The following is a 20,793-nucleotide window of genomic DNA, read 5'->3' as shown; positions in this document are numbered from 1 at the left end:
TTTGTATAAATCAAGTCTGAGATTTTATTATAAAAATCTCTTATGTTATATCATATGAACTCGGATTTGATTTGAAGATTTTGATATGAACAACTTCTGTTCATATATCTTTAATAAAAAATGATATTTGATATCATTCTAATCAATAAGATTTTTCTTTTCTAATTTTCTTTCATAATTACATTAAAACTGGCAAATGCACAGTAGCGAAATCTAGGAAATTATTAGTTACGATATTTTTTTATTCTTTATTTTTTTTATATGAGACAAACATTTTTATTACAATTATAATCTGTGAATAATTTATTCTGATTAAAGTCCAGTGTCAAGAACAAATACCAGAAATCTCATATCTTGAAACATGAAGGAAAAATTTTTGGAACTAAATTTACCTGCCACAATGCATCGCTGTAGCAATTATTTCCGATTATGAATGCAATGAGTATGAGTTAAAATGAGCAAAGCAAATTCTAAAATAACGAGCAAGATTTGCGATGAATTATTGTTTTTTCTTCGTCATCCTTTGAAAACAACAATTATTTTAATCGTTTTCTTATACATATAACGCATATCTATTTCTTAGCACTTAGTAACAATTTTATTTAAGCTGCTAAAATGCAATTTGGGTGTAATTCATTTTAAACGTAATATCATCCAAAAATTAAAGATTTTTCGCTTATGTAATTATGACAATTTTAAATAGTCAATCAGAGTTTTATTTGGTAGCATTTTCTGAAAAAAATGTTCATTGTCTAGAAATACTAATATAAAAAAAATATAAAAACGCTAAAAAATAACACTGAGATTTCTTTTTAAAATGAACAATGGCATAGGTAATGTTTGGTGAACATTATGAAGTTATGACATATTTTATTAAAAGCGTTATTGGATAAAAAGAATTTAAAAAATTCAACTATTTTTAAGGCACTTCACATCTTAATTTATTTTATTAAAAGAGGTTTATTTAATTTATTTCAATAAATTCTAAATTACAGAGTAATATAAATCACTGAATATGCAGTAGAATAGTAATATAAATGACAGAAATTACATTAATATAAATTCTAGAGTTAACTTATATTTATTAAATGGGGATTGTTAAGTGGAGCAGTATAATATAGGTTTCAGGATAAATTAAATATCAATAAATTTATATTTCTATCGATATTATTAAATTATGTAGCTTTGTGACGATTTATAAGCATGTACATTAAAATATGAATGCTATTTCTTCTAAATCTTATTCCTTTCAAAACTATTATCTCAGTCTTTTTCACCGTTCTTCTGATTATACTGTTAGATTCTTAAGAAGGCATTCATTATTCACGAAAGGCGAATTTGACTGTCAAGAGAGATTAATGGGAAAAATTTTATTCAAGTAACATTTCAAAATAAATCTCGTCAAATATGAAATGATGCTTTTGAATTTATATAATTCTAGAAAATAAAGAGTATGCAACAAGCATATATACTCTTTAAATTATATATGCTCATAAACTTATATATTTATTAAATTTATACGTTTTTAAGTAAGTTTTACTAATAGCGTTTCTCCTTTCTATTATATTTTTAATATAATCGTTTGGGAAATCGTCTTAGATGTAATGACAGCAACTAGATAACTTACATTTCTTATTTTCTGGAGAAACTGATCGAAAAAGAAGGGATTTTGTTCAAATTGGTAATTATGAAAAGCAAAGAAATTCGCTATGTGATTATTTATAATTGTGAATTCAATCTACATTCAGATCCTTGTCTTGCCATTCCTGTTTATTACTTACTTACATGTCATTATGGGAAATATTTTTAAAACGAACTTTATGCTTGTAAATACGCAGATTTTGAAATCGATTTTTCATTCACTTTCTGGTATATCAGAGTTTTAAAATTTTGTATACTTTAGTATTCTCAATAATAAAATGCTCTTTTAATATTTTTAAAGCTTAACCAGATTAACATAGATTAAGTTAGTTAAATTTTGATTCCAAACCAGTGGCGCCACCTAGTATTGAATTTTAAAAACTTGTTTTCCTGAGTTTGATAATATTTATAATAATAAATTATAAAGATGAAAAAATAAGAAATAATTGAAATAAAAATCTTTCCTTATTATGATATTAATAAAAGTGTGCTTTAAAAATTATTATTATTTTTATTAGAATTTTTTTATCTTTGTTGAATCACCATAAAAGTACTGTTCCTTCTTTTCTTCCTTTCTCCTACCTATAACACTGATGACACTACAAACCATCTTGTGCGGCGATTTCAGCGATGCCCAAGAGTGGAAACTTCCTCCCTTTTTTCTGCGTAATTAGGAAACGCCCCCTACCCTCTCTCCGATTCCACATGCGAGAGAGTGTGGCGGCGAGTTCTCGATCCGCTGCGCCTGATTTGCGCGGATCATCTCACCCGGGATTAAGTCAAGTTCTTCCGCATCACAACAGGTGCCTCTCAAAATACACCGCAACTCGAGACACACATTTTCTCACAAAAAAGAAGAAAAAAAAGAGAGAAAATTTTGAGTGATTTTCTTCGAAATACTCCGAATTACAATTTACGGGAGATTTTTGCGCTCATTAAACTCTCAATTCGAAGACGAATTCAGATTTTTCTCAGTGATTGAATTTGTGAGCTCATGATGTGCTTTTATACTTCTATCCGTGCCTTTGAAGAAAAATGTTTCGTTTATAATACAAATAATTTTAGTGTTTCGGTTTTTGGGACCCACTTGCTATATGAAATTTAATCATGCTCCCATGAGATTATTTTTTATTTAATTTTGTTCTTCTTCAACGCTTTTCAGAATTTGAAATAATTGAAATCATGAAAACAACAATCTCTTTTGAAATCCATTTATTACTACAATCACACAGCAAATATAAAGTGCTTAGGAAAAAAAAAAAAAAAATATTTAGATTATCAGTTAATCATTAACACTATTTTAATTTCATGGATTTGAATACATGCTCACTAATTGTCTAATCAGTCTGAATTGAGACGTGTGTCTCAATCCAGACTGATTATTTTACAGTTCATATCACACGACGCAGTTATTTTTACTGGTGGAGTTCGTTCTTCTACCATTGATGCAGAGTCTGGGCATTTGAAACAAAATATATTATACTAAATGGGAAAATTAAAAAAAAAAAAAAAATGCATGAAGACATCATATTTTTTTTTTTTTTTTTGTATGCTCCCTATTCCAGTTTATTTGTCTTTCTAAAATCTTTTATTCATTTTCATTCTCATGATTTAAGAATCATTGCCTTAGTATAAGTGTATGAATTTGTAACCTATTTTGAATGAATTTATTTCAGTTTAGATTAAGATTAGATTTAAATTTAGTTCAGTTTTTCGATTAAATTTATTCTTCTGATGACTTCAGAAAAATTCCCTTTTCTAATATTTTTTTTAGAACTCCGTAAAGACTGATTCTAGAAATTTAGAATCTAGAATCTTTACGAAATTCTGGAAGAGAAATTACTGAGAAAATTTCAACCAGCAAATTGCAAGTATTAGAGTAATGTATGTTCTTATTGATTCTCAGAATCTTTTGCATAGTTTTGAACAGAATTTACGTAATTTTTAGACTTCTGCATTTGGTATAAACAAAGAAGTGTAATTAATAAAAACCTTTAAAAGTGAACTTTTGAATAAATTTATTTCAATTGTTAACCTGTTTTGAATATGTTTATTTCAGTTATTGATTAAATTTATTCTTCTAATCACTTCAGAAAAGTTCCTTTTTCTAATATATTTTTAGAACTCCTTAAAGATTGATTCTATAAATTTAGAATCTCCACAAAATTCTCAAAGAGAAATTACAAAGAAAATTGCATAAGTATTAGAGGAAAGTATGCCCCTATCGGCTCTCAGGGTCTTTTGCATAGTTTTGAACAGAATTTCCGTAATTTTTACACTTCTGTATTTGGTATAAACAAAGAAATTTAATTAATAACAACGTTTAAAAGTGAGCTTTGCTTTCAGATAATGAATTATTATGTTACTATTACTGTGTTATGTTATTGTGTGAAACTGAATATCACAGTTCGAAATTAAGTTGACTGCCGGAAACAGACTGTTATATTTAAACTGCAGATAAATGTTTAGATCTTCAATTTTTCCCAAATAGATTGGTAAGTTTCCACATTATATGATATTTCATATACAATTGGATTAAACATGCAAACGCTTATAAATTTTTAACGGAACATGTATTCGAATCAATGATATATCGATCATGAGATTAACTGGATCATTACTGAATCGTGAAGTAATTACAGTTAAATTCATGACTAGATCATAAAGCTAACTAGACTATAATTATATCATTGTGGTCACCCCTCCTATAGATATTCTCACCAGAGCTTCATGCAACATAATGCATTCCTTACTTTTGACCTAAAAAATTACTGACATTCATCATCTTTAAAATATGACCGACATTTTTCATTATATTCAGTTTGTCAAAATAATTTTTTGAACAAAAAGAGATTTAATTTGTAAATTATCTGAAATTATATTAAGCCTCCAAATTAGTTATCTCGAGCAGATACGAGTATATTTTATAAAATTTAACATGTTCATTTATCGTTCTTTATCTTTCTGGTAGATGGGATGAGATGTAGGCAGGTCTGAATTGCTCTTCTATACATTCAAAATACAAATAATACCTCTTAATGTGTAAATTTGGGATAAGTATTGAGCTGTTTCAAATCTGTTAATTTATTTTCTTGTGTAGCACAATGATTTTTTGCATTTTGAATACTTCGTCACTAATTTTAATTAGAATTTGTATCTGAATAGGAGAGATGAAGAACAGCACTAGTTCGATATTCTCAGTTCAAAACAATCATGTTTTAAGTTTAGACAAGTGCTGTTGTTGGATACCTATTCAAATCCAAAAAAAAAAAAAAAATTCATGGAAACAATGAAGGTAGGTTGTTACAGTGATACTCTTATATTCAATGTTTTAGATCTACATTTATCGAATCGATGCATTTAGAAAAGAAAAAAATAAATAAATTAGTACGTATTGTTCTTCTTCTCAACGATTCCATTAGTTTTCTAAATTTCTATAACAATATACAGAGTGTTTATAAATGGATATCACGACTTTGCAGAGCTATTAGAAGAAACCTAAACAAGACACCATCTTGTTCAATGGAAATCAAAAATAGCAGTTGAAAGTTTGCCTTCAATCCAGTTATATGTATTCAATGTGAACCCCTCAGGAAATACGAGATGGTACGCTAACTCACTCTATACTTTATCATCATGTCTGGTGTGAAGCTTTGAAAGAGATGTAAATTTGTGTCTTAAGTTCGTCAATGTCATCTGATAACGGTGGAACAAACACCCGTTGATTGATATAGCTGAAGCTGCTTTATTATTATGGTACATAATATACTAAACAATAGCAAAGAAACATCTTCAAAGGTGGCCCAAAGCATAACATGAATTTCATAAAGGGATTTACAATCTATTGTATCTCCTTACTTTGAAAGAATCATCCCCTCAAAAGTCATTTTTACATCTTTCCCAAAAATAACTAAATGCAGAGACTAATGATTGAGAAGCTTCAAAAGCCTTATATGATTAAATTGCCAGGCTTTTTATGAATTGAAAATCTCGGGAAAAATCTCAAATCACCTTGAAAACGTTGCCTCGAAATCTGATTTCTAAGTTTTCTAGGTTTTCAAGCACAATTTCATTCCAAAATATCCATAAATTACTTCACATGATTTTTGCGTACTATGAAGGAAAATGATAACTCTTGAGCACTTCAATTATTGACATTTTACTACTGTCTAACTGATTGCAGAGCATGATAATATTTGTAGATTTTACTAGACAAGAAGAGAATATTTTGTTAATAAGAGCAATATTAATTCAATTCAGGAAATCCAAATCGGTTGGGTCTTTAGAATCTTTTATACGATGCCTCATGAAAATTCTTGACGAAATATTTTATTCATTAGTAAATTTAAACTCTTTTTATGATCTTCAATGAAATCAAATAATAAAAGAAAACGCATTCTAAGCAAAGCATATAACCTATTTCATTTAATTACCCTGTTTTTTAAAATTTGTTTGGTTGCGATGCATGGCTTTTTTTGCTTCTTTCCACCATGCAAATTGATAAATATATCGTAAGAAGTAATGTATATTAATTTATTATTTTAGATATATTAGTTTTTAATAAGGTATTTTTTAGAACAATTAAGAAAAATGGTAATTGAAATGGATTAAAAAATACTATAATAAAAACACTTCAGATTTCCTTTATTTGTTATAAACCTAAAATAGTTTTCAACACTGAAAACAGCGCATTTCGATTATATTTTTTAAAAACCCTAATATCTATATTTTTAAACTCTTTTGATTTCACATTGGAACTTACGTAATTTATACAGAAAAAGTTTTATGCAATTCAGCTTCTTTTCGAATTCTGGCTTAAAAAATAATTAAAAAAATATTTATTAAAAATTGTTTTAACTTTAAGAATTGTTAAAAAATTTATTGACAGAATAATTAAATCCATTTAGAATTTTATTAGGAATATGAATTATAAGATTCATTTTTATAACGATTAATTGCATTTTATGTCAAGTTTTTATAAAGATGTATAATTAATTTTACTTCAATTATCATGTATCAATAGTCCACGTATTTGAATTCTTCAATAGAACCAATTACTTCTGAAAAAGAGAAAGCTTGACATTGACCTTGAAAGCCATTTTGAATTCGAATGATATTTTATATGTAACAGATATATTTTGTTTATATACTTATTTCGAGAATTTCTAATAACTAGTATTTAATTTTAAAAAATATCAATTCTGAATTCTCAAAGAATAATTCTGGTTTTTGTAATAGGAACTTTTCCCCAGTAATGAATTTTTTAAAGTTTTTTTTTTACAATCGAGCCAACTATGGGAATAAATTTCTCCAATTTGTAATGTGCGTACCTGATATAAGCGATATAGACTTTTTTGTGATTAAATAATTCTTTGGCATTAAAAGATATCCTGTTTGAAAGAATCCGCTAGAAGAAATAATTTCTTGTATTATGGGGGTTACAGATCAAATTTCTTGGTTGCAGAACGTAATTTTTTTCAGTTTTTTTTACAAAAATATACTTTTTTTAAAAATTAAGAAAGTAAAAATATAGCATTTCTATTTTAGTGTATTGCATACAACGATAATACTTCCTCTTTATTACTTATTTTTTCTCAACCATTTTTCTTTAACCTCAATGAAATTTATGCTATGTACTGGAGACTTTTTCGTAAATTGATGTTAAAATCTGAAATTCATAACTTTTTCTTCATTTCCAAATACGAAACTTTTTGGCATGATCCATTTTTATTTAATAAATTCTTTAATTCACTAAAAGAAAACTTTAATGTGAACACTGATCTCATTCAGTAAGCTCTAAAAATTTTGAAAAATGAATGTTCCTATATTTTCCCTAAAATAAAAATAATTTTTTCTGATATTAGTCCATCAAAAATATTTCATGCGTATCATCTACCCGTTTTGGATTACAGAAGTAAAATTTGTTCCTATAATCAGTTAAGCCCAAACAGTTCTAAACTGACTAGCTACAATATCCTTGTTTCAATCAAAAAAATCACTCTGAATTTGATATAATCTTCTTGCAATCCGTCAAAATTTCTCTATGTCAAATTTGCTGGCATTCAGAAAAGCATTATCGCGTCAAAAAAAATTGTTGTAATTATAGGTGATTGTGGAGATGTAATAAAATTTGTCGTAAGTTTCCCGTGTATAAATACTAATTAGAATGTCTTTAACGGATAAGGAATCTATAAAGGATGTATCTTAAGAGATGACAAATTAATCTTATATGATAGACAGATCAGAAAGATAAATGTGATTTCAAGGACGTATTTATAAAAGTAAATCCTCAAAAAACAAATACTTCTGTGAAAAAAACATGATTTTTTTTTCTTTTTCAAATCATTTTATGATAGAATTTGTCCTCCCTTTCGATCGCGTGTGATATTACTTATACTTGTCTTCATTATCAATAAATCTAAAGCTTAACATAGATAGATTTATTAATATTATAATGCTGAGAAGTAAGACTATCTAAAGAATCATCTTACTTTAATTAGGATTGGTAAATAAGGAGCCATATCTTTATATTATGTACTACTATATCCTTATTTGGAGAAAAATGAGGATGTAATGGTACAACAACTGTGTAACTGTAGCTTCTTTTACATAAAAAAAAAAGTTCGATTTGCTTCTGGATTACAATAAAGAAAATCATGTCTTTTATGAAAAGCATTAATACTATTGCAATGGATACTTTTCGCCTCTTTTTAGCGAAACTTTGGAAGAAAGTTTTTGTACCGTTGAATGTTAGAATACCGTTGAATATTTTTAAAAGCGCAGAAGCTTCAAATAATTGATGGCAATCACAGAACGATAGATGCTTCAATTCATTTGACAAAAATATAACTAATCAGATCCATTTAATTTTCCAAATAATTCCTTTTTCGTAATTAAACTTTTATGAATTTTTTTTTATCTCGATCGCTTAATATATAGCTTATACTTATGAATTATAATCCAAATTTGATTAATTTCAAACTGTATATTAAGTCAAATAACCATGCTACCATGCTAATTACATTTAAATGCCTTAATGGGTAATTGTGTTTTAAAGGATTAAACATAATTTTACAACTTAAACCATTTAATGTTAGTTGCATTAAAAGACATGCAGACGCTGCGTCAACATTGATTACAATTGCAGGGAAACTAAATTCATTATTGATGGAAGATTTCTGGAACAAGATATTGAGCAAATTAAAAGTTTGAATTGTAAGGTAACTTTATATTCATTTTTATATACACAAAAATTATATTGTATTTAATCGCATTTCTCTATCGGATTTATAATTGAATCAATATCCTTATGTGATTTGAATGCGTGACAGTTTGCTAGAAGAGTTTAGAATGACCTTTTATTTATTTAGTATTTTTTACACAGCGTTAACTAACGCTACATTGTAAGTTATTTTTATGCGATCATATCAGAAACTTTTGAATTAGATTTTATTTTGCTTTTGAGGATGTTAAAATTTCAAAGTAATATTTCTCAAGATGAAAAGGAAGAGGACGAAAGCAGAATCAGTAGTCTTTGTTGTACCTGCAGATTTGTTAAAATTATGTATCAGATTTATTTCCAAGTAACAAGAGTCTCAAGCTGGACCCAAAAGTTTGGTTATCGCCTTTTCTCTGTAATAGAGTGTAACTTTCGATATTTTAAAAAGAAATTGAGCAGCCGTTGTTTTGTGAATAACAATATAAAAACACAGTTTTATATCGTAATCGAATTGCGATATCGTATCATATCGCAATCGAAAGCAAACAATACTATTAAAATCGAAATGGATTCAATATAATTCTTCCTGAATTTCGTGTTAGTCATTTTTTTTTCATAATTATTATTCCGATTATATCGACTCTTTTTTTTAAATATATTTTTATAACAGATTCTTAGGAAAAAAGTTCTAAATTGCTTTAAACAAAATTATAGTTAATGAAATTAAGAAAATATCTGTTTTTGAGGATTTACAAGTTATTATTCATTATTAAAATAAATTTTGACGGAACTTAGTGCAAAAGTTAAGTATTTAATCAAAAGAATTCCTAGTCAATGTTTGCAAAAGAAATTCGACACTTTTCCCATTGAATATGAAAAAGTTTTTATGGCCCTCATTCATTTTTAATCTAGATATTCTACTTTAATTAATTTGATAAAATTATCATAAAACATTAACAAAAATCATTGAGAAATTTATGAATATTAATGAAATATAATTATACACATTTTTATAAAAACGAGAAATCTCTTTTGTTTTAATTACGCATTTATTTATTTTAATAGATTATATATATTATATTAGATTAAATTATAAAATGGGGTTTTTATTTTTTTTAATACAACAATGTTACATAAAAAAAGAAAATAATTAAAATAGCTGTAATAACATGGAATTAAAATTTATTTGAATGAATATTTATAAATAATTTTTCTTAAATTTCGTTTCCTACATTAAAAATATTTTTATAAAGGTTTTTATAGCGTACCGATGACATGAAATGGAGCTAAAATTAATTAATTGATTTGATTTGAATGACTAGCTTTATTCAACAATATTAGAAAAATATAGGGAAAATATATTATTGAAAAAATTATTCATCTATAACATATCATTTGAAATGCAATGGTATCATTTTATCGATATCCATACGTTCAATATTTGAATGATGCATTTCCCTGATTTACTATTTGTTAAGTAACATCATTTAGAGGCGTTTTAACATTAAGGACAATGCTATACTATTTTTTAATATCCAAAAAAAAAAAAAAAAAAAAAAAAAGGAATTTCAGGGGAATTTCCATATCTACGACAATTTAAGATTATAACTTTAAAGATGACATTGCTCCATCCAGAAGGTAATATAAAAATTTTTAGCGTTAATACCATATGTCAGATTAAAAATGCATCAAATCTTAGAATGTACTGAAAAATTTCATATGTTACAGAAAAGAATTGTTTGAAACAAATAAATATAAATTCTTTAGTATTCTATTCCTTATAAATGAAATGAAGCTAAAAAATCTTTCTTTCTCAACAGCATAGAAAATCAACGATGAATTTAAACTTTAATAATTTGATCCAAATTTTAAAAATAAATTAAAAACGTAACTTCATATGTTTCGTTTAATAAAATGTTTTATGAAAAATAGTTTAAAACATCTTTTCTTTTCTTTTTTTTTTTTTTTTTTACTTCGCAGAATACATGGATATCGTTTTTATGATAGTATACATTTACAATCGAAAAAAGTAAAGCGATTCTGTGTTTTTTTTATAGTTTAAAAACAATATCTATAAAAAATTAAATGTTATTGAGTACCATATATTTTAAAATACATACACAAAAATGCAATTAAGCAGATTTATTTTAAAAATCTAGTTAATAAATTTGAAGAAGAAAAATATAATTTAATTGTTATTAAAATTATAAAATTTTGTATTTTTTGAGAAAAAAATTATCCAACTTTAGGATAGGATTCAACTGGACACCCAACAAGTTAAAAGTTATTGAACTGGAAATATTGAAAGGATGTCTTACAAATATTTCGAAATAACCTGTCACGCTTACTTTTTCTGTTTGAAAACGCTTAAAAGTCAGTTATTTCGAATAAACATGTGCATTCAAAACAATTGATAACAAACAAACAAACCTCGATTTTTGTTCGACAAAAAAAAAAAAAAAAAAAAAAAAGATAGTTATTTAGATCTTTTATGTTAATAACAAAATTGCTCAAGATATTTTTTTAAGATTCTGTCTTATTTATTTGCTTTTGAAAAATCGAGCTATTCTATGTTATATATTTTTTAAAAAATATTTTGATACTCCAGTGCTTTTGTTTTTATTTTTCATTTATTTTTTATTAAGATTTATCCTAGTTCTATCAAATTGATAACTTTAAAAAAATCGTATTTACGCTCAACTCAACAGCAGCCCGGATACAAAGCATCGTTTTGTTATTCATTCCAGCTAAAAATTCATCACACGACATCGCCCGGCGCGCAATTCACGCCACAGCTCTGCCGTGTTTACAAAACACGAGCGGGAGCTCCATTTGCGTTGCCACAATCGGATAACAAATTTACAGCTTCACTGATGAGGAAAACGGGTACTTACCTGAACAGAGACGACGCTGCACTCACCGCTAACGTGGCATCAACGCTGCGCAAGCCAATTTGCATGTGGGTGGGTGGTCCAAAGACAGGTCCCTCGGTAGAGCCCCCCAACTAAAAGACACACCGGCACAGTCTCTCTCTCTCTGTCTAAAAATTAAACAGTACAAACGGAGCAAACAAGAAAACAAAAAATAATAAAAAAGATGGGGAAAAGCAAAAATTGCTGGTTTTCGTTTGCTCAATCACGTCGAAAAAGACGCGTTTAAAATCGTGTGAAATTCAGCACCCTCTTCGAGGTACCTTCTCTTTCCCATCTGGAATTGCACCCGGAGAGATGTTCGTTTGGGTACGTCTCGGGGGCGCACAGGACCCCCCGTTCCTCCCCTCCGCCTTTCGAACTCCTCCCTTTCCCCCCCCTCAACCCCATCTTCCTTCAGCAGCAACTCTCGCAATCTCTGTGTGTATGTGACTCCCCCCCCCTCCAATGCGATTCTCTCCCCCACCGGTAACCATGGTAACGCCTCATCGATTGCTTCCACGCTTCAATTTGGCTGACCAATGAAGCGTTCGCGCTTTGCGGGAGAAGGAGGGGGAAGTAGCGGGCTGTCTGAAGGGGGGCGGGGCCTTTTTTCGTGGGGTGTGGAGCTCTGTGAGGGGAGCGCGCAGTCATACGGGGGTGCTGCGATCAGCAGCGGGTCTTCACTGGGGGTTTCCCTTCTTTTCTTAGTCGAGGGAATTGCACGCTGTGTGCAATGGGATTTAAATTATATGGTTTGGTGAGTGTTCAGAACGGCAACACAATCGTAAGTGTCTGTTTTGACTGGTGAGCTACAAGCTTGATTACGCGCGAAGGCCCAACACTCCGCCTTGCCGGCGCATTAATCCGATACAATGAGGCAAATCACACTTTCGCATGCAGTGTAATCGGACAAATAAAATACCCTTCAGAGGCGCCTAAGTAACGCAACGAAAGAAGATCGAAAACAACGATCACTCTTGCGTCTACTACTTTTACTCCACTTCAGTGTCACGTATGGCTTGTGAGTAAATGTTTGGGACGCACAGTTTTGGGCCAAGCGATTTGTTGATCTTCTGTTAATAAAAATAAATTTTATTCAAATATTGCTCACAGAATTTTTTTTAGGGATAAATAAGCAATTAATAAAAAAACAATTAGAAAATAAATGAATTTGCAACTGATAATACGATGTTTTTATAGATTAATATTTATAAATAAATAATTCAAATTCATAAGAAAATAATTAAAAAATAAAAGAAATGAATGCAACTGATGCATTCATTTCTTTTATGCAACTGATAATGCGGTTTTTTATAGATTAATATTTATAAATAAGCAATTCACACACACAAAAAAAATTGAAAATAAAAAAAATTGCTATTGATAGTGCGGCATTTTTTATAGATTAATATTTTGGGAAAGTGGAGAAGAAAAAAAAGAAGCATAAGAATTCGTCTTACTTTTTGAGCATTGTTTTGTTCTTTTTTATCAATTTTTTTCTATAATTATTTATTGTAAGTGTAAAAATAAGCGTAAGTGTGTAAAAATTTTGCAGAATTTTTACTTTCTTGTATTTAAAATATGCAAAGAGAAAGTATTGCAATCATCGAAAATTTCGAACTGGTGATTGTGGAGATTCAGATCTCTCTGAATCAAAAGAATTCATTTTTTTTTTAATCATGTCTATCTGTCTGTGAACACGATAATTCACATAAGCTTTGAGCTAAGCAGTCGAAATTTAATACATAAACCAAACCAAATTTGCAGATTTCTGTCTAATTCCAAGCCAAATCCTTCAGAAGTCTGTTTGCCGCTTGACCGAATGCAGGTTAGCGTGAACATGCTGAAGATGAAGAGAACAAACTACTTAGACAAAAATTGGCTTACGTATTTATCATTTAAAGGATAATACAAAATACAAAGCGATAATACAAAAATGCAATGACACAAATGAAATTTGGTATGTGATTTCATCACTGCAATTATAATTATTTCAATCAGGCGGATTTCAGTGGGTTTCAGTCGGTGGGAAAAACAAACAAACATCCCAAATGGATATTTCTTTTTCTGGTATTTGCATGTTACTCGCATTGCAGCCATAAATCCGAACGGGTAAGGTTCTTTCGCAAATATTGTTTGTCGATGCATGCCGTAAATAATATGTAAGTATCGGTTTTCTTTACTATGCTGCCAGTCCCCCCGGGGGGGGGCACCTCGAAATGAGGATGAGATGCTTCCGGCATCGTGGTTGGATCTCGCCATCCTGGAGGGTACACTAATAGGTGGGGGATCTGACTCCTCCTATCGATGACGGGACTTACTTCCTTCGGGGAATATTGTACCGTGGCTGGTGACGGCCCTTAGGACTCAACCACAACTCCCGCCAATGTTGCTGTTGCGGCGGTTCGGTCATTCAGTTTTATGGCTTAAATCCGTGTGCCTTCGTGACGGGTCGGAGAGTTAGATGGTTGACTTACTATGCTACGAGGCATCTGGAAATAAAAATCTGAGCTCTCATAGCATTCATAATGTTAGCCAAGAGCTACAATTGTATGCGGAGGAACTGCATCTTTAGGAGAGAATAAGCTAGAAAGGTTCGGGAAGACCACTCCATCTCTTTTAATGTAATAATTCTCTCAAAGGAAATTGATTTTCTATGTCTTTCAAGCATTTTATTTTGTAAAATATTATTAGTTAGTAAAAAAGAATATGACTAAATTATAAGTAGATTTGCAAAACGCCGCAAACTTCATTAAAACCGCTTTCTGCTATTAAACTTTCATTCTTTTCTTAAGCAATTTATCGAGTGAATAAACAATAACAATTTTTTAAAAATTTAAAATAATGAGCGTTGTTTAAACGATAACACGATGTTATTTTCGATTATTATTAGGGAGGACTAGAGATCGCGATTAAAAAAATTCACCTACTCTTAGATTAAGGCTTTGTTTTTTTTATCAAAAATTTTACTGTTGATAATTATTTATTGTAAATAATTGCTTCATTTCATATTTTTCAGAATATTTTTAAAGCAGTCATTCATTCAAGTATGAAATTTCAACTGAATTTTTAATTTAGTTTAATTATTATTATTTCGTAAAAAAAAATGCAGATGACAAAATTACAAATCAATTTGAACTGAACTTCCAAATCTTATTAAAATATCGATGTCAACAATCTTATCAAATGAATTCATTCATCCATTTATACTGAAAAAGATGGGGTTTTTTTGTGTGTGTGTGTGTGTGCGTAAAAGTCTTTTTTTTAATTAAAAGTATTTGTTTTATTAAATTATTTCATTTCCTTTAAATGTATTTGACATAGACTGATCATTCCATTTTTAAAACCAATACTGCTGGATAAAGCATTGATTTTGTATATTCTATTATTATTAGAAATGGGTAAAATGTAAGATAATTTTTATTAGGAATTTCTTTCTTACAGTTTTTGATTCTTAATTTAGATGTAACGGTTGGAATCTAAAATTCAATTTATCATCTTAGACTTTTAGCAGCAGCAAATAAATCAGCATTAGAGAATTTGCCAGAAATGAAATAAAATTTTTCTAGTGATGACAAATGGAAATCCTCATTTTTTCTAAACATCCATGGCCTGAATGACTGGATAGCCGTGATAATAATACATGCAGTGTGGGTGGTCATAAAATAGCCAACACGGATCGATGCATTTACTACTTCTGAAGAAAGTACGTGCCGTCACCAAGGGTGACAATACAACCATAATATTTTTACTCTTTTTCCAGGGTAGTAAGAACCTAATTAGTTTTGAGGCAATTTCGAGATATCTTTCAAAGAAATAACTGCCTTTCCTGTTGAAATTCTGTTTTTATTCAAGACGTAATTTTATTTTTGGAGAAATTCTGTTTCATTAAACATCGCAATATTTTTTCTCCACAATTCACAACAGTTCACAGCATCAGCAATTGTAGCCATTTAAATCATTGTTAATATTGGGCTACCAGCAGGATCTGAATTTCAAGAATAGATTCTATAAAAGACTGTATCCAAATCTGATGCACCTTTATTTTATTTTATTTTTAAAATCAAACACATTGCCCCTAATGCGATTTGTATTTTTGGAAATGGGTTACTCTGCTCAAGTATCCATCTTTTCTCTGTCCATTATTCAAAAGTAAATATCTGATGTCCAAAATGGTCTTCCAATAGCTTCAAAAAAGAGACATTAATTTGGATAAGACGGAGAAGCATCATTATTATTAACTTAACCGCTTATTAGTCAATTATAAGAATAAGAAGTATTGTAAGAAGCAACGAAATATCGTAATTGCATTTAGCTATGTACATAATTCATGAAAAACTTCGATCAAATGAGTTTTATTTTAACACTGGAAACGAAAAATGAATAATTCTCTTCTTTTCACTGAGGATCGAATTTATATTAGTCAATGATATCTGGCGGAGTAGCAAGAACATAGGAGTAAATTATCAAACACTCTATTTTTTTTCCCTCCTCTCATCATATTTAGAAGTAAAAGTTGAATTAAATGTTCAAATAATTTGTCTTTACGGCATTTCTAAATTCTTCACCATTTGCACTGATATCTGACACAACTATACTAATAATGAGAAGTAAAATGATATAGATGTCCGGAGAACAAGTCTAAAAAGACGCCAAGCAGACAAAATTTTAATATGTAAACATCAATTTTGGAAGCCAAATACGATAAATGGAAGATGAAATATGACAGTTGACGAGGTGCAATTTACTCTGACTTTGCCATTTAGAGTTACATTGCTATCATCCTATGCCCTGAGTTGCATTGGTTTCACCACCTTGCCAATATGCTTTTCGGGGCTGTACCACAAATAATAATCAACGGTCTTTTATGTTTCAACGAGATATATTACCTCGGCAATTCTCTAATGCAGCATTTAAAATGTGGTTGTAAAGTCATTTTGTATAAAAACAATTTTTTATTTCTCGTTTATTATACCACTCTGCTGGATACTATTTATTCTGTCTAAATAATCGTTAACTAAGAAAATGTATAAATCATAATGTGATAATGACCGAATAATAACGTCATCTTAAGCACTTCGATAATAAGGAGACGTGAGCATTAAAGGTTCGCGATATTATTTTTTAAACCAATGGGTGAGGAATCTTTGGAGTTTTCTAGTATCTTCCCTCACTAAGTTGTTGTCATTCCGCCTCTAGTATCTTGTATAAAAATAGGTTCTTTTGGATATATCATCTATCATATGAAAATAAATAGTGAGAGTATTTAATTTTATTTTTGATATTTCCAAACTATAACAACTATACTTCCGCATTTGAGACATTACAAGGAGTATTCAAATGAAAAGATACGAAACGACTCTATGGATGAAAATGAAGACTTTATTCAAAGTATACACCATAAGCCAGAGCATAACGATCCCATTGATTAACGAACCGAAGGTTTCCTTGCTCCTAGAATTCCTGTGCCCATGTCGAGACCCAGTCCCTCACAGCGTTCTTGCCTTTGCCGTTCAAGGCCTGCTACTTGTTGAATTCCTCGAGCACAGAAGAACCATTAACTCCGATGTGTACTATAAGACACTGCAGGTCCATCAAGAACAAAGACAGGGGCTACTCACGGAGGGCGTGGTTCTGCTCCATGGTAACGCGCTTCCACACGTTTCCAGGGTCACACACGGGGAACTGGTAAGTTCAAGTGGGAGCAGCTCGTCCATCCTCCCTACAGTCCGGACATGACGCCCTACAATTTTCATTCGTTTGGTCCCCTGAAAAAACATCTGAAACGGAAGCGCTTCAACTCGGACGGCGAATTCAAGGACGCTGTGAAGGACTGGGTCTCGTCATGGCCACAGGAATTCTGGGTACAAGGAATCCTTCAGCTCGTTAATCAATGGGATCAGGCCTATGGTGTATACTTTGAATAAAGTCTTCATTTATACCCACAGTGGCGTTTCATACCTTTTCATTTGAACATCCCTTGTATTTAATTACAATACGAAATGCTAGTTATAATTTATCTTCGAATGTCCGTGTGATAACGTCTGGATGTTTAGAAAATCAGATGACTTTTCAGATGCCGTTATATGACAACGGTTTGACATTATGACCATTCCCTAATAGTTCTTGAACAACCTTAAAATGTCATGAAAAGCCTTCAGTATACTATCAATCATCTCATTCGACTATTCCAGTTTTTAAGGAATAAAAAAAAAAAAAAAAAACGATTTATAGGATTAATCAAGCATTTTTTTAGGAGTGTTAGATCCAATGAATTCAACGAGGATTTAATTTTTATTTTCATTCATTACAAAGTGTTAATTCCTTATGATGCTTCAATTGAGGAAATTGGTCGACGATGTAAGTAAGAGTAAGAACACATTCAGCTGCTATAAATAAATAACTTTAAAGAATCATGTTTAATGAAATAGTCCGCAAAATTACTTATTATTTAAAAATCAGTCTTCTATTTCATCAAAGCCTGTTATAATAATTTTACACGTGTTCAGATCAAATATATATACTAAATATTTTATTCACTTGAATAAATTAAATATTTTATTTTATTCGTATTAGATTTTTCTATTATCAGCATTAATTATTATAACTAATATAAAAAAAATACCTTATTATCACTTTATAGAGAAAACTTCTAAACAAGAACGTTTTTGAAAATTACAGCATTCAGTATTCAGTTAAAAATAATATGATATCAAAAGCATATATTCCTAACGTTAAAGCGTATTTCTCAGTTTAGGACTTTTAGTGAGAAGTTAGCCTTCCCAGCTTTTATTTGTATTCATTTCCACCAATAATTTGAGGATATGAGTTTTTGCTTTTATCATAAATATTTTACTTTAGATTACTGCTTTCAGTATAAAAAGAAACGTAAATGTTTTATGCTTGAATAAGTTGAAATAATGCCTTTTTAAAACAAATCTCTTAGCATTTGGAAACGGATTCCGTAATTTAAAATTATTATCAGAATACGAAGCAGATGCTTGAGGCTGCTTCTCACTAACAAAACTTCCACAAGACAAACTACTTATGTATCTTGTTGTATTTTTACTAGAATCGAGCCTCAATCTGTGATGTTCCTCTTCTGAAATTGAAACTTTTTCATAGAGCCGTCGTGCAACCATAACTTTTATTACAAAAGGAATGGAACTGCTTTCCTCCGTGGCAATGAATTTTCAGATTTTTTTTTTCATTTATCAGTTATTACAAATATGCAGTATTACTTTATTGTAATGAAAATAGTGATTTACAATTTTTTTTAATGGATGACAGATCAATGATAACGATTTTGGCCATAAACTTGGTAGCCATTTGGCGATTATTTACGAATTTGATTATAAAAATTAAGACGAAGGTGTAGTAATTTTGGCGGTATCTCTATTAGAACTCGAGATCAAAAAATTCTTCTAGAAAATTCCATACCCTATCAGAGCATCTGTCTAAACACACAAGAGAATAAAACAAAGTCAATCTAGAGTATTATTTGTTCGGAGTATTGATCATGGAGCTAGCCCTCCAACTGTGCGTTTTGAGTGCTTCGATATTTTTAATTAGTGATTTTTCTATCTGCTTGTGTTGTGCTTTTCTAAAAGTACTGCACTTTGAGTATGTCTTGCCTGTATTTTGTTACTAGTTTTTGATATTTTTTAGCAATTTAAAACGCCATGAACCACAAGGAAAGTTGTCGGATTTCTCACCGATGATGAAATTTTCATAACAATATTTTTTGGTTGAAAAAACTGATTGACGCATGGATTATGTCACTGGTATCCATAGAAACACATAAAATCCTCCACAAAGATTTAAAGAATTTATTTTTTGGCTTCTACTTTCTTCAACTTTGTTTCCGAGTTTCGTTTCTTAGACATCATAAAATGTGAAAAATGTGAAAAATTTGAAATGATATATTTTGCTTTGCAAAACCTCCTTTAAACATATACATTTAGCGATGTTGAAATATGTATTTACTCACTAGAAAATTATACAAAATGATGATTTTAATTAATAGGTGGATAACTTATAATGATAAGTTGCAAGTTGACAGTTGCTATGACAAGAAATTTTTCATTAATCGCTTAAATTATCGGATAGATGAACAAAATATATAAAAGATAAGGAAAACCACAAAACCAGTCTTCCATTCCCATCCATTATATTGATTTTGCCAATTCTGATTTCAAATGACAATTTATAACTCTTATATATGGTACCAATGATCACCGTCTTCCATTTTCAAGAGAAATTTGAAAACCATTTTTTCACTGTACATTTTCCATAGCTAAGAATAAGACAAAATCTCAGTTTCCTAAACATTATTTTACGGATCATTTTCCATGAAATAAATCAAGACAATCCTAACATGATTTCATTTTCTACATTTTTTTTTATTTCATAGGAAAGTTGACAATTCAATATCTCGATATACAACATCAATACTACCCGTTTCCTCACCATCAAACATTTTTTAGAAATATTGAAAAATATGACCTTATTATAGCCCTCAACTTCAACGGACCGTTTTTGACATTTTTTAGACAGTGTATTTCTTCGCTTTAACTGCATACCTAAGTAACTAATAACGTGGGAAACGGTATATTATTCCCCGCGTTCATGTTATTCCATGAGAAACACGAAGTAAAGTAATAAAAGCACTCTCAAGGCGCACTCAAAAAACAACACTTGTAGAATTATTAACATAAGTAGACAGTAGATCACTGGTTTCAAACAATAATAATATTCCGAATGTAAATCTTGAGATCTCGCTGTACGATGAGCACTTCAAAAAGAGGATTTATTCTTCCTATGAAATTTTTTCCTTTTATTGCCTGCTGGCAAGTTGTGAAATTTTCTAAAAGGATCTGTAGAAATTGGCTTCTAATAGAGGTAACGGCATGATTCTTGTATTTCCAGAAACATAATTTTTGTCATCAAATAATGGCCAAATTTTCACCAAGATCCAAGCCTATTAACCTTGTAACCCTTAAAAATAACTCTAAATTTTTC

General features: G+C 29.8%; 1 protein-coding gene across 2 annotated transcripts in view; it reads right to left on the bottom strand.

Moving 5' to 3' along the window:
- Nucleotides 1-12,055, bottom strand: part of LOC129965792 (paired box protein Pax-6-like) — a 129,814-nt gene extending 117,759 nt beyond the window's left edge. For both annotated transcript variants that reach the window (XM_056079976.1, XM_056079977.1), the window contains exon 1: nucleotides 11,755-12,055. In XM_056079976.1, the coding sequence (XP_055935951.1) occupies nucleotides 11,755-11,819 (65 nt within the window). In that variant the 5' untranslated portion in view covers nucleotides 11,820-12,055. The remainder of the gene's footprint in view (nucleotides 1-11,754) is intronic.
- Nucleotides 12,056-20,793: the final 8,738 nt, after the last annotated feature.

The sequence above is a fragment of the Argiope bruennichi genome, chromosome 4 (genome assembly GCF_947563725.1).
Source record: "Argiope bruennichi chromosome 4, qqArgBrue1.1, whole genome shotgun sequence".
NCBI classification, from domain to species: domain Eukaryota; kingdom Metazoa; phylum Arthropoda; class Arachnida; order Araneae; family Araneidae; genus Argiope; species Argiope bruennichi.
The sequence above is the reverse complement of the archived record's forward strand: the minus strand, read 5'-3'. Positions and strand labels throughout refer to the sequence as shown.